We start from the raw sequence: 12,387 nt of genomic DNA, 5'->3' as shown, positions 1-12,387 counted from the left end.
TGAAGGCTATCAACATCCATTGGGGTCAGCGCAAGCTGCATCTAGCGGGGCAACGCACAGCACAGCACAGCACATGGCTAGGGTTGCAAACACTCACAGCGACTATGAAGAAGAAGAGAACAAAGAAGCATCGCCAGAAAAGGGCAAATGCAATGGGGAGCCTCGGCGAGTCGGGGGCAGCGGCATGTACAAGTAAGATCTGGGCAGCGAGCTGAGATTTCCGCACCGGCCTCTCCCTCTGTGTACGAGACAAGTACATGCACGAGAACCTGGATCTGCCCGTGCTGAGACTTTTTTTGGGTGGTTTCCCGTGTTACCGGTTGGTTCCCAAGCAGGAGCCTCTTGCTGGCGCCACTGCACTGCAGCCACAAAAAGAAAAGCCCTTGACAAGAAAAAAAAAAAGAACGCGAACGAGAAAAATTTGAGTTCAACCGATGATGCAGGTCGGCAGGCTCCAGCGGCTCCAGCGCTGCAAAGTGCGCTACGGGCAGAGTACATTGGTATTGGAGGCAGCTGCCAGCCAAGTTGGCGGTTCCCGGGGGCCTGTGGAGCGCCGCTGATAAACGTGCAAGGGGTCTCCAGACAATCAGGAGAGCTGCCAGTTAGCGGAAGGCTGGAGCGCTGGAAGCGCTGAACAGCCCGCTAGGGAACCCGAGCTCAGGCAGGGTGGTGGAGTGGCTGGACAAGAGGCTGCCCTATCGCAGACCGCCGCCAGAGACATCCATGGATGCAAATGGCGCCCAAGAGGCCTAAAAGCCCAAGAAGAAGGACCCCTGTTGCTGGGACACCGAAAAAGGAGATGGGCGAGGCGCTAGCGGGCCATCCTTGGATGTGCTGTTCCCTTTTGCGGCAAGGGCCAGTGGTGACGGGATTGTTGATGCTGGAAGACAAAATGATGGAATTCAATGTTAAATGAGAACCGAGCAATGTACCTCACCTGTACTTGCAGTTTCAAATTTCTCTGCGCTGGGCCTGTATAAGTAGGTACGAAATGTACTATTACTGTAAAGTAGGTACCTTGTTTGCCCAAGCAAGTGAACAAGTACGAGTACATCCATCGACATTGCTTCCTTGGATCACCCCGTCCCTTTGACAGTCCCAAGTACCTATGTACCTTATTCTGTACTACGAGCACAACACCGTGAATATCATCACCAACCCGCCAAATTTCTCCAGACAACAGGCTAATCTCCTTGGGTGCTGCCATCGTGGCGCCTCCAGTTCCCACAGCCAATGTCGTTTGCGTGATTCACCCCCCGTTTCGCTTCCTTGCGGCAGCATCTCAACAGGGCGCCGGGGTTCGCCGGGTCAAAAGAAACGACAGCGCGTCATTCGCCCAGCCGCTCAAGCAAAAGTAAAATGACGACGGACCCTGTCGCCAGCCTCACTTTATTATTGTCTTATCCAGCGGAGATTAAGTGCATCCTTGCCTGGGTCTATAACATCTACAGTAGCAATGCCTGGTCAATCTTGCAATCACGGGGCCAATAAACCCGCTCGTGCCAAAGCCAGTGGCTGACGTCTTGTCTTTCACATCGACTTACACCAATCGAGCTATGCGAATATTTATCTACATGACGGCCTCATATAACAATGGGATTCGCTCCAGGCCATACCAAGCAGATCAACATCCCTCATGTCCGCACCCACGCTAGTTTATTGCGCCGTCACCTTTCAAAATCCGATAGTCCATAGCACCTCAATTGCTTTTTCTCATTCCCCTGCCCCTTTTTTTCCAGCATCGCCCATGCACCAAATCTTATCACACCTCTCGACTTACGAGCAGTAATTTCTTCCTTTTCCCAGCACACACATGGATATGCGCCACAGAACTCCGTGTTCTCGCCTCCAGTCGACATGTTTCTTACTGTACGCCAAGCAGCAATCGTAATCATAGCACTGCTTCAGGCCCCGGCCCCGTGGTAGAATCGGCGGTAGAATCTGTGGTAGAATATGTGGTAGAATCCGGCATGGGGTCCGCAGTAGAATCCGGCTTGGATGCCTCCTTGGTGCGGAAACTGAAGACGGGTTCACGAATCTCGCAGTGCACTTCGTGGATATTATGTGCTTCAAGAATAGATTTGCATCGCACTGCAATGGCATGCCCGTCGCTCCACGACAACGTGCCTGGGTTGACGCCCACCATGAACGTGATATGGGATTCCTCATTAAGAGCGACACGTACAAAGTCAACAGAAGTCCAATCGGCCGCGCTGATCGCTTCCAACAGCTGGACCCTGAGCGAAGATCTGGCGTTGTTCCATAGCTGATGCAGCAACCGGTGTCTTCCAACCGGTTCAATCATTTTGGGATACATGTTCAGGGTGCCAGGCGTATATGGCCTCATCCAAGTGTTCGTGCTTGAGCGTGCGACGAGTCTCGGGCGAGATGGAAGCCCGTAATAGTAGAGCTGACGCTCTTCCTCAGATGGAGGCACCGGCTGCTGCATCGTGATGCAGAAAGATTTGGCCTAGACGCTTGATAGAGCTGATGGGAGTTGAGCGAGGTTCTGAGCCTGGCTGAGTGCTTAGATTCTCCTAGACGTGTTAGTCGCCGCTCAATGTTGATGGTAGGCAGACCTGTTTGATTTCTGCGATGCTCGCAAAAGGGGGTTTGAGAGCCGATGGAGATATGGATGGTATTTAACAGAAACACCACGAGGAACTAATCAAAGCAGAGAAGGAGATGTAGAAGTGGAAAGACATCACGCAAAACAACAAAGAAGTGTGCGATGGCACTCAACACATACCTAGTTGGGAAAATCTGGCAACGCACTGGGAGGAGCTTACCTCGTCCTGGAGCATCTGGGAGCGACTTACTTTGGCTGGCAAACTCCAAACGAAGTAATTAGTATAGAAAGTCTCACATGTGGCTGTTTTTCCCTTTGGGAGGACGTTTAATACGCCAACTTGAAGTTCACCTACCATTATGAGAAAAGGTAGGTACTGGCGACGAGTTTCGAAGTGGAAGTAGTGCATCAAGTCTTGTTGTAAGTAGAGCGCACCTATCCAGGGAGCCCATATTCTCTGAATCTGACTTTCTGCTCTAGAGGAGACAAAAGGCTATACGACAACTGAGCGTCTACCAGTTTCACCGTCCATGCTCCTTGTCAACACTTGGGGAGGGATTACGATACTAATATCCATCTTAACACAAGTGCACCTTCACATTATCATCGTGGCATCAATACCACACTGCCATGCTTGAGATGCTTCATAATCCGCCCTCATATCGTTCATCATCCCCATTCAGCAAGCCAATTATACAATCCAATGCCACATAGACCATAATACGGTATAATCATATCGTCTTTTTTTTTCCTTTTCCGTTCTCCCTAAGCCATTATATGGGGGTTGGCGGCAATTCAAGGGTCAAGATGGGACAGATGCGCTTGAGTGAACAAAAGGGGATTTAATACAGACGGCCTTTTTCACACCAACACCATGACTTTAGCCCCTCCCCCACATCTAGATGACTCTGACTGTTGTACAAGCTTTTTACGCCCTAATTCCCCCTCTATACCCGCAGACCCAGCTCCTCAGCATAAGGCAGCACAAACAAGTCACCAACGGTAGAGACTGTGGCCTTTCCGTCAAGGAGAGCCTTGGCGGTCTGAATGAGGAAAAATAAACGTCAGCATAGCTCAAAAAGCAGATTGGGGAATTGGGAAAGGGGGGGAAACAAAGAGTAACTCACCGTCTTCAGCTTATCGGCAGTGACAGCATCCAGAGACTTGGTCAGGGCAACGAGGTCCTGGACCTTGCCGGTGTGGACAAGGCCGGTACCCGCCAGCAGAACGCTGGAGCCACGGGTCTGGGCCTTCTCGAGCAGGTTGAACTTGGCGTTAGCGACAGCCTTGGCCACGTCCTCCTTGCTGACAGTGCCGGCAGCAATGGCCTTCAGAGCCTTGACGGTCTCCTCAGCAGCCTTGCGAACAGAGGCGGCGGCACCAGACAGCTGGACAGTCAAAAGACCGGCGTCAGAGTAAGACTGGTTAGAGGAAACGATGGAGAGGCCAGGAGTTCCGGCGGTGGCCTTGGACAGAAGGCTGAAGCCAGGGGCCCACTTGATGGTGGACTGGCCACCGAGGAGGGTAGCCAGAACCTCGATCTCGGGCTTGGAGCCAGCGGCGTCGGATCCGGGGAAAGCAATCACAACGGCGTTGCCAGAAGTGTGGCTGGTTCGCTGCTCACCACCAAAGTACTTGGAGGCCTCAGTCTTGAGCGTCTGTCCGCTGCTGGCAGCAGTAGGAACGCCCTTGAAGAACTGGTCAACCCACTTGGACAGGGCCTGAGAGCTGGCGCCATCGGCAACAACGGCAATGTTGGGCTTGGAGTAGACGACGTCGGCGAAGCTGGCGACGTACTCCTCGTTGACGTACTTCTGGAAGGGGGCCGTGGTGGAGGGGTTCAAGGCGGCACCAAGGCCAGAGTGGAAAGCGACGGCGTGGGCGTTGTCCAGAGCGAGGCCGGCAACATCGGCGTTAACAGCAGCCTTCTTGTAGGGCAGGACTCGTTCAATCTCCTCGTGGAACTCGTGGGCTATACAGCAAACAAAAATTTTAGCCTCGGTCGTGAAGATTCAGCTTTTTCTAAATTTTGCGAACAGGCCATCTCTTACTGGTGTACTTGGTCTGGGACACAACCTCGGCCAGGAGCTCGGCGAAGTAGGGCAGATCATCGCGCAGGAAGCTGGCCTCGATGACAAGAGCCTCACGGGTGTGAGAGGCGGTCAATTGGCCTCCGAGAAGCTCAGACTCGCGGGCAATGCGCAGGGCAGATCGTCGCTGGGTGGTCTAGAGGCGATATAAAATTAGCTCAAGCTACGCCGGCAAGCCTCGAAAAAAAAGCAGAATGCGCCCTTGCCTTGAAAGCAAACTGCTCCAGACCATAGGTCAGTCCAGGCAGCGGCTGGTAACGAGTTCCGGCCTTGGCCACAACCGCCAGCGTCGTGGTCGGTCCGTGAGCATCCTTGGAAGCAATCTTCAGCCCACTGACATCGGCAGTCTCGTACGATGCGGTTGGGGCAGCGGCAGCAGCATAGCCGCGGCGAGGCACGGCGCCTGACCGGCGGGCGGCCTGCTGCACGCTTCTCGAGAGAGCCGATCTCGAAATCATTGTCGAGGGTGATGGCGTATTCAATTGGCGGTCCTTGAGGCGTCGTGATGGAGCAATGGATCGCCGAAAAAGAAGTGCCTCGTCGTGCAGCTATCCGTCTAATTTTCGGCACCCGGGAGAGGTTGGCACGGTCACGTGATGCGCCGCGGATATCCATCTTTGCGTCCAAAGTTGCCTCTTGACGCCGGTTTGTAATCAGTAGTTTGCCGTCGTTTTCTTTTCCTGTTTTTTTCTTCTCTCGTCTCTTTGTCTTTTCATACCATGGCATCGTTAAACATGCACAGAGCAGCGTCGCGATTCGTCGCCGCTGCAATCTCAAGGCCATTGCCGGCATGTCGGATCGCAGTGGCATCTCAGCGACATCTGAGCACCAACATGCGGATCCCAGCCATTGCCGCATCACGGCCTCAAGTCAGGAAGACGAAGCGCTTGATACCGAGCGGCGTCCGAACAATCTTTATCCAGACTGAAAACACACCAAACCCGGATGCCCTCAAGTTCTTGCCGAATCATCGCATCATCCCGCCAGACATGACCACCCCATTTATAGAGTATCTAAACCCGAGAGCTACGATTTCTCCGCCGCACCCCTCGCCTTTGGCTGCCAAGCTCATGAACATTGACGGCATAACCTCAGTCTTTTACGGAGCCGACTTCATCACTGTGACCAAGGCTGGAGATGCCAACTGGGCCCATGTGCGACCTGAGATCTTTGCTCTCATTACCGAGGCCATCACTTCCGGCGAGACGATTGTCAATGTTGTGGAGCGCAAGGAGGGTGAATCAGCAGCGGCCGTGGAAGAAGACAGTCTAGCTTACAACGAAAACGACAGCGAAGTGGTAGGCATGATCAAGGAGCTGCTGGAAACCAGGATCCGGCCGGCCATCCAAGAAGACGGTGGCGACATCGAATTCCGTGGCTTCGAAGATGGCCAAGTGTTGCTGAAGCTGCGTGGAGCTTGCCGAACATGCGACTCAAGTACTGTGACACTGAAGAATGGCATTGAGGGCATGTTGATGCATTATGTGAGTCTTATCGAGTTGATGTTGCCAAGCAATTGTTTACTGACCGTCGAGCTCTTTGTCGCATAGATTGAAGAAGTCCAGGGAGTAAAGCAAATCCTGGATGAAGAAGAGGAGATTTCTCTGCAGGAGTTTGCCAAGTTTGAGGAAAAGTTGAAGCAGCAGCAGAAGGCAGCCGAGGCGTCATGAACCCCGGGTGAAGGTGTTCTGTCTTAAGGTATGAGGCAGTCTGTACGTTAGGAGGCATGGCATGTAGAAACGCAAAGTAAACCGATACCCGTCACGCAGACGCCCACAGAATTGTATTGTCGAAATTGTAGAAATTGTAGAAATCCCCGTAGTCGTAATTCCTGCCTTTGTCACATGCAAAGATGTTTTCTGCGGCGCATGCACGATGCGTTCATCAAAGTTGTATCAAATCAAGATGATATAATTGGAGGTTCAACGGCTCTCCAAGTACCAGGTTTAAAGTACCTAAAGTACCTGCAGCTGCCAAACCGCCTGCCGACACAGGCAACAAGGCCTGATCCTTTGCGCGTGCCCCACCTTCCCTTTTAGCTCACCATCCGCCCGCAAAAAAATTGGCCAAGGCCCATCTTGCAGCTCGCAAACACATCACTAAACCGTCAACTTTTTTTCTTTCCATCTTCACCTTGACCCGACCGGCGCTGCGACCTTCTCCCGCCACGTTTCCTGTCCTATCGGTGCACGAGGAATCCAGATCTGTTGCGGCACAAGTCAATGACTCCGAGGTAGCACCAGTGGCAGCTCTAGAGATAGTGAGAGGATCTCTAGGAGCAAGCAATGTTCGTCGTTAGTCACACTCGCCGTTTGTATCGAACCGAGGGGGGAGAGGAAGAGGAAGACGGGCTAACGCCAGCGACATGACATGTACAGACTAAACATGCGGCGGAGCTTTGCGCTCTCCTAGTCAATGATCTCTATGGCGAGCTTCCTTCGGTATGTGCCAAGTCCTCATCCATTGGCGCCGCCATGCGAGGAGCAGCGCGCTCTTCGCTTCCATTCTTGCTAGAGGCTAACCCCGTATGTTTCGCCATTGGTGTAGCGAATCCTCGCCGCGCTCTTCACAAAGGGCCGGTCAACCATCACACAGCTCGGGCTCTACACGCAGCTGGGCCCCCGCCAAATTCGCAATGGCCTGGGCGTCCTGATCCAGCAGAATCTGCTATACCACCACACAGATGCCGACACCAAACGAACCACCTATGAAGCCAACCCCGGAGCATGCTACAACCTAGTTCGATCTGGCAAAATCTTGGAGATGATTGAGAGCCAATACGGAACGGCAGAGCGCGACCTCGTACAGACTCTCCTACTTCTTGGGTATGCAAGGATCGCGGAGCTGACTCACGCATACGTGTCCCGCGCCCCAAGATCAAATGGGCACGCGAACGGCAATGGCGTAAATGGAGCTGACTCCGGCCTGATTGAATCCGAGTCCGAACTTCACAATGTGCTGAGCCACTTGATTCGATGCGAAATCATTGAAACGGTTAGGCCGCAGTCTTTCCGCAACCCTAGCGACGTTTACCACGAAATCGAGGCGGAGGTTACCAAGACGGCCCCTGGTGAGAAGGCAACCAAAACAAAAATTGATCAGCAAAGGCAGATTATGGAGCAGTATCGAGCGTTTAGGGATCAGCCCAAGGCTCTAAAGAGGCAGCTTGACCAGTTTGGCGGCCCCGTAACCAAGCGAAGGAAGACTGGTAACGGATTGGGAGATGAGGATAGAGCAATGGATGACGACATGCCACCTCTTAACGTAAGACGCCCCCCCTGCTTTCATGCTTTTGCAAGTACATACGTCTAACTGAAACCCCCAAGCCAAACGTGGTTGTCAGGGTAAATCACGAGAAGTGCCTGGTCGAGCTGCGCAGCCACCGTCTAGCCAGCTTCGCCAAGGACACTCTGGGAGAGGTTACCGGCGAGGTGTATCGCACGCTGCTAGGCCTTCTTACCACAGATGTGTCTAGGTGCCGGGCAGATCCGTTCCTGGGCGAAGAAGCCATTGCTCAACAAGCGACAGTCACGACGATGGACGTCTATGAGCACCTAGATGAGGCAGTCAATGTCACATCAGGGATAGGGAAGGCTCCCAAGGACAAGATCGACTACCAGAGCGCAGAGAAGATCAAGACCGCGCCCGCCGGAAACGACATGATTGATAACGACTCGGATGAAGACCCATCGGGGCCATTTGACAGCGATGATTCAGATGATATGGGCACAAACGGGAACTTTTCCCGAAGATCTCGGTCCGTATCCAAGGCCAATGGAGGCCGACCAACCAAGGTGACGTTTGAGGAGGCAGCGACATCAACCGATAATCGTCTGGACCAGATGCGCCAGCATCTCCTTCTACTGGCAGAAAGCAAGCACCGCTTCGTTCGCCACTGCGGAGCACAAGGCCGTGGGCAGTGGACGGTGGATTTTGACCAGGTGATGGAGCGTCTTCGAGAGACGGAGCTTGATGCCTCCATCGAGCAATCCTTTGGAAGACATGGACTTCGCCTTACTCGTATACTCCGGGAGAAGGGCAAGCTGGATGAAAAGATGCTGCCTTCTGCGGCGCTGATGAAGAAGACGGACGTGCAGGCCAAAATGCTTGCCATGCAGATGGCTGGCCTGGTAGACGTGCAGGAAGTCCCCAAGGACAACACAAGAGTGGCCAACAGGACGCTCTTTTTCTGGTTCTTTGACCGGGAACGGAGCCAAGCACAGATCCTGGATGACTTGTACAAGGCAATGGTCCGCGCTCTCCAGACACTACAGGTGGAGAGACATAGGGAGCGGAACATTTTGTCCTTTGTCGAGAGAAAGGATGTCATGGGAAAGGAGGAAGAGGTGATGACGGCAGAGCATTACAACAAGTATAACAGGCATTTGGAGGAACAGAATAAGCTTCTTGGACAAGTGATGAGACTGGATGAGATGGTGTCGACATTCCGGGAGTACTAGAGTCATTGGAACAATGTAATTTTATTCTATTATTTTTGCAACTGCTGCAACTGCTGCTACTGCTGCTATGCATGGATGGTTGCTTTACTTATACTTGCAAGAAAAGCGAATTCATGTCCTTGATCAGAAGCTGGTGTCTAGAATTGGCATCCCGACAAAAGATGTATTTCAATGGATATCGTGTATGTTTCTTGATTCTCCTCTCTCCTACTCAGTGGAAATTGCCACGGCGTTTGAGCCGGATCGCTAGCTATCAATACTTGCCTCTTCAATCCGCCACGGTACTAATACCATTATCACGGGAATTCTCCCGTCTGCTGTTTCGGCTATTAAGCCGCGGCAGGGAAAGCCAAGACAGGGTCTTGTTTAAGACCTCGGTCTTATAAGTGCTCCCGACACAATGCGGCCTCAATCATGGCGTGGCCAGTGGCTATCGAAATGGCCGGATACCCGTAGATATACAGGCCTTGCACATTTCAAATATCCAACCTAATTCATTTCCTTTTCTCCTGTTAACTCGACATTTCTCTCGATAATTGCGCAAACCCATTACAACATCCTCCAGGGTAGTAGCGAGCGCCACGACTGAGTCGAAACCAAACGGAGAAAAAAAAATCAGCCATCCAAAGAATCGTCCGATACAGCGCAAATTACCCCTCCAAAAGGCCGCCGCAACCCCGCTAAAGCCACAGCGCCAAACCTCTCGCGTGCCCGCCGAAAATCGGTCCATGTGCTAAGAGTCTCGACCCAAGGTTCCTTATCGGCAAACTGAAAGCGTCATAAAGATATCCAACCAGAGAAAAAAAAAAGTTTCCATCCCACAGCAGGATATTTCGACGGAAACCTTCTTCTTCCTTGGTCTTCCCATCTTCCCTTTTTTGTGCTTTTGTGGCAAGGGGTCTTGATTTGTGTTGATTTCCTGTATACGCTGGGTATTGTGTAATTTTTATTTTCATCTTTTCTTTTTCAAACCTTATTCACAAAATGTCACCACCGGCTTCTGGAGGCTCCAAGGAGTCAAACCTGGCTCGTCTGCTCGGTTCAGGTATAACAACGATTTCCTCCTGCGCGCGCCCAATTGCGAGCGCGGACAACGAGCTGTGGCTGATGAAGGGATTTCAGGTTCCGCTGGTATTTCTGAGCTGGCAATTTTCCACCCTGTATGTCGTCCGGAGGAATCGCAGACGCCCCCCCGTTAAAATGCCTTGACTGACGAATTTTTTTTGCGCTCTTAATAGGTGGATACTATCGCGAAGCGATTGATGAGCAACCAAACCCGAGTAAGGACGCATTCACCACATCCCCCCCCTTGTGCAGCGAGATGCGCGGCAATTGAAGCGGCGAGAAATCAATGGAATCCGAACCATCCAAGCTGAACATCATCGCAGGTTGCCTCCGCAAGCCAATTGAACCAGGTCATCTTCAAGGACAAGGCCTCGGCTCCCCTGGGACGAAAGTTCGTGTCGCTGTTCCCGGGTCTGGGCTATGCCGCCGGCTACAAGGTGCTGCAGAGAATATACAAGTATGGCGGCCAGCCCGTTGCGCGCGACTTCTTGGGCAAGCACTACGGCAAGGACTTTGAGAATGCCTTTGGCAAGAAGACGGGCAAGGCCATCATGCACTCGACCGCCGGCAGGTAAGAGAACTCGATGAACAGGTTGTCTTTTTGGAAAAGAACTCTTTTGCTGACTTCGGATAGCTTGATCGGTATCGGAGAAATCGTCCTGCTGCCCCTCGACGTGCTCAAGATCAAGCGCCAGACGAACCCCGAGGCTTTCCGTGGCCGTGGTGTCTTGAAGATTGTCGCCGACGAGGGCTTCGGCCTGTACCGAGGCTGGGGATGGACTGCTGCTCGTAACGCTCCCGGATCTTTCGCTGTAAGTCTTCCTCTGCTTCTGCATTTTTTGCATGAGAAGCCCGAGTGTCATTTTGCTGACGAATATCCCCAAATCCAGCTCTTCGGAGGCTCTGCTTTCGCCAAGGAGTACCTGTTCCACCTCGAAGACTACAACAAGGCCAGCTGGTTCCAGAACTTTGTCGCTTCCATTGCTGGTGCTTCTGCCTCGCTCGTCGTCTCCGCTCCCCTCGACGTCATCAAGACCCGAATCCAGAACCGCAACTTTGATAACCCCGAGAGCGGCTTCCGAATCCTGACCAACATGGCTAAGAATGAGGGTCTGCCCAGTTTCTTCAAGGGTCTTGTCCCCAAGGTACGATTATCGATATGGCGTCTTTGTTGGCTTTGCTTCTGCTATTGCTCGCTGCTTTGTCATCTCCCTGATGGTGCAAGTGGAGAGTTGATGGCGGTCGCAAGCCTTCATGCACACGCCCCTACCCCCCCTTCTCTCTACGAAACTGAGACTGACATGAAATGTTTTGCAGCTGCTCATGACCGGACCCAAGCTGGTCTTCTCTTTCTGGCTCGCCCAGACTTTGATCCCTGCTTTCGACACCATGTTCGCTAAGTCGCAACCTAGCCACGCATAAATCCATACAACATGTACCACCTACAAACGATAAACGAGTATTTAAAAAAAACTCCCAATTTGAAATACACAAAAGAGAGAGAGACAAAGAGAGAAATCAAGAAAAGAGAGAGACAGAGAATCCTAGGCGGCGGCGTCTTTTCTTTGGAGAGTGTTTACAGGCGCCGTTGGGCTTGGGGTGTTCTTGGCCGCCATGGATGGCATGTACCTATAGAACAACTCTGCTCTGTGTAGAATTAGACAGTTAGCGATCAAACCATGAATAGGACGTATACTATTACTTACAAAACTACGCGTATCCATCCACTTACACCCACCATTCCAACAATAAAAGGCAGAAGAGCGCACAGGGCAATGCATCTCCACCCAACCCCCCCCCCCGAAGCAAAATCTCTCCAGACATCGTCCCCCCCCAGCCATGCCTTCAATTCGTCGACATGGCCTATCACCATGTGCCTTGCGCCCAAACCTGATTCGCCATTATCCATCCTGCCTCGAAACCGCAGAGCCAATGAATGTGTCTTGTTTCCCCCCCTGTACCAAATACCGTCGCAAAAAAAAGGCATGTACAAACGCCCACCCCCCAGCACTCCGTTGCCCAGCAACGCGCCAGTGGCGCAACAAACAAAACACCCCTGTCCGCCGCCCGCCTTCTTGATGAGCCCGTCCGCCCCAAAAGTGTCCCCATCAGATCCAACCACCGCAACTTTTATCAAAACCCGATCTTTTATGAAAAGCCGAGAGTTGTGAAACAACGAAAAAAAAGCTCCCCATCTTGTCCG

General features: G+C 52.4%; 5 protein-coding genes across 5 annotated transcripts; 3 read left to right on the top strand and 2 right to left on the bottom strand.

Annotated features, from left to right (window-relative positions):
* Positions 1-1,891: 1,891 nt before the first annotated feature.
* On the bottom strand, positions 1,892-2,449 carry TRIVIDRAFT_206574 (uncharacterized protein; the record flags this gene model as incomplete). The annotated part of the gene is made up of 1 exon (XM_014094639.1): positions 1,892-2,449. One exon carries the CDS (start codon positions 2,447-2,449, stop codon positions 1,892-1,894), a length of 558 nt encoding a protein of 185 aa, XP_013950114.1.
* Positions 2,450-3,150: 701 nt separating this feature from the next.
* Positions 3,151-5,177, bottom strand: TRIVIDRAFT_87615 (uncharacterized protein; the record flags this gene model as incomplete). Its single annotated transcript, XM_014094638.1, has 4 exons — positions 3,151-3,612; positions 3,697-4,541; positions 4,621-4,795; positions 4,866-5,177. The coding sequence occupies 4 exons, from the start codon at positions 5,115-5,117 to the stop codon at positions 3,517-3,519; spliced, it is 1,368 nt and encodes a 455-aa protein (XP_013950113.1).
* A 216-nt stretch (positions 5,178-5,393) lies between these two features.
* On the top strand, positions 5,394-6,329 carry TRIVIDRAFT_65266 (uncharacterized protein; the record flags this gene model as incomplete). Its single annotated transcript, XM_014094637.1, has 2 exons — positions 5,394-6,143; positions 6,210-6,329. The coding sequence occupies 2 exons, from the start codon at positions 5,394-5,396 to the stop codon at positions 6,327-6,329; spliced, it is 870 nt and encodes a 289-aa protein (XP_013950112.1).
* A 615-nt stretch (positions 6,330-6,944) lies between these two features.
* TRIVIDRAFT_80209 (uncharacterized protein) lies at positions 6,945-9,246 on the top strand (the record flags this gene model as incomplete). The annotated part of the gene is made up of 4 exons (XM_014094636.1): positions 6,945-6,953; positions 7,038-7,100; positions 7,207-7,923; positions 7,986-9,246. The coding sequence occupies 4 exons, from the start codon at positions 6,945-6,947 to the stop codon at positions 9,117-9,119; spliced, it is 1,923 nt and encodes a 640-aa protein (XP_013950111.1).
* Positions 9,247-10,103: 857 nt separating this feature from the next.
* On the top strand, positions 10,104-11,606 carry TRIVIDRAFT_74961 (uncharacterized protein; the record flags this gene model as incomplete). The annotated part of the gene is made up of 7 exons (XM_014094635.1): positions 10,104-10,164; positions 10,242-10,279; positions 10,358-10,399; positions 10,508-10,755; positions 10,819-10,996; positions 11,075-11,329; positions 11,502-11,606. The coding sequence occupies 7 exons, from the start codon at positions 10,104-10,106 to the stop codon at positions 11,604-11,606; spliced, it is 927 nt and encodes a 308-aa protein (XP_013950110.1).
* Between the last annotated feature and the right edge of the window lie 781 nt (positions 11,607-12,387).

The sequence above is a fragment of the Trichoderma virens genome, assembly GCF_000170995.1.
Source record: "Trichoderma virens Gv29-8 chromosome Unknown TRIVIscaffold_91, whole genome shotgun sequence".
Classification (NCBI taxonomy): domain Eukaryota; kingdom Fungi; phylum Ascomycota; class Sordariomycetes; order Hypocreales; family Hypocreaceae; genus Trichoderma; species Trichoderma virens.
This window is presented reverse-complemented; position numbering and strand designations above follow the sequence as displayed.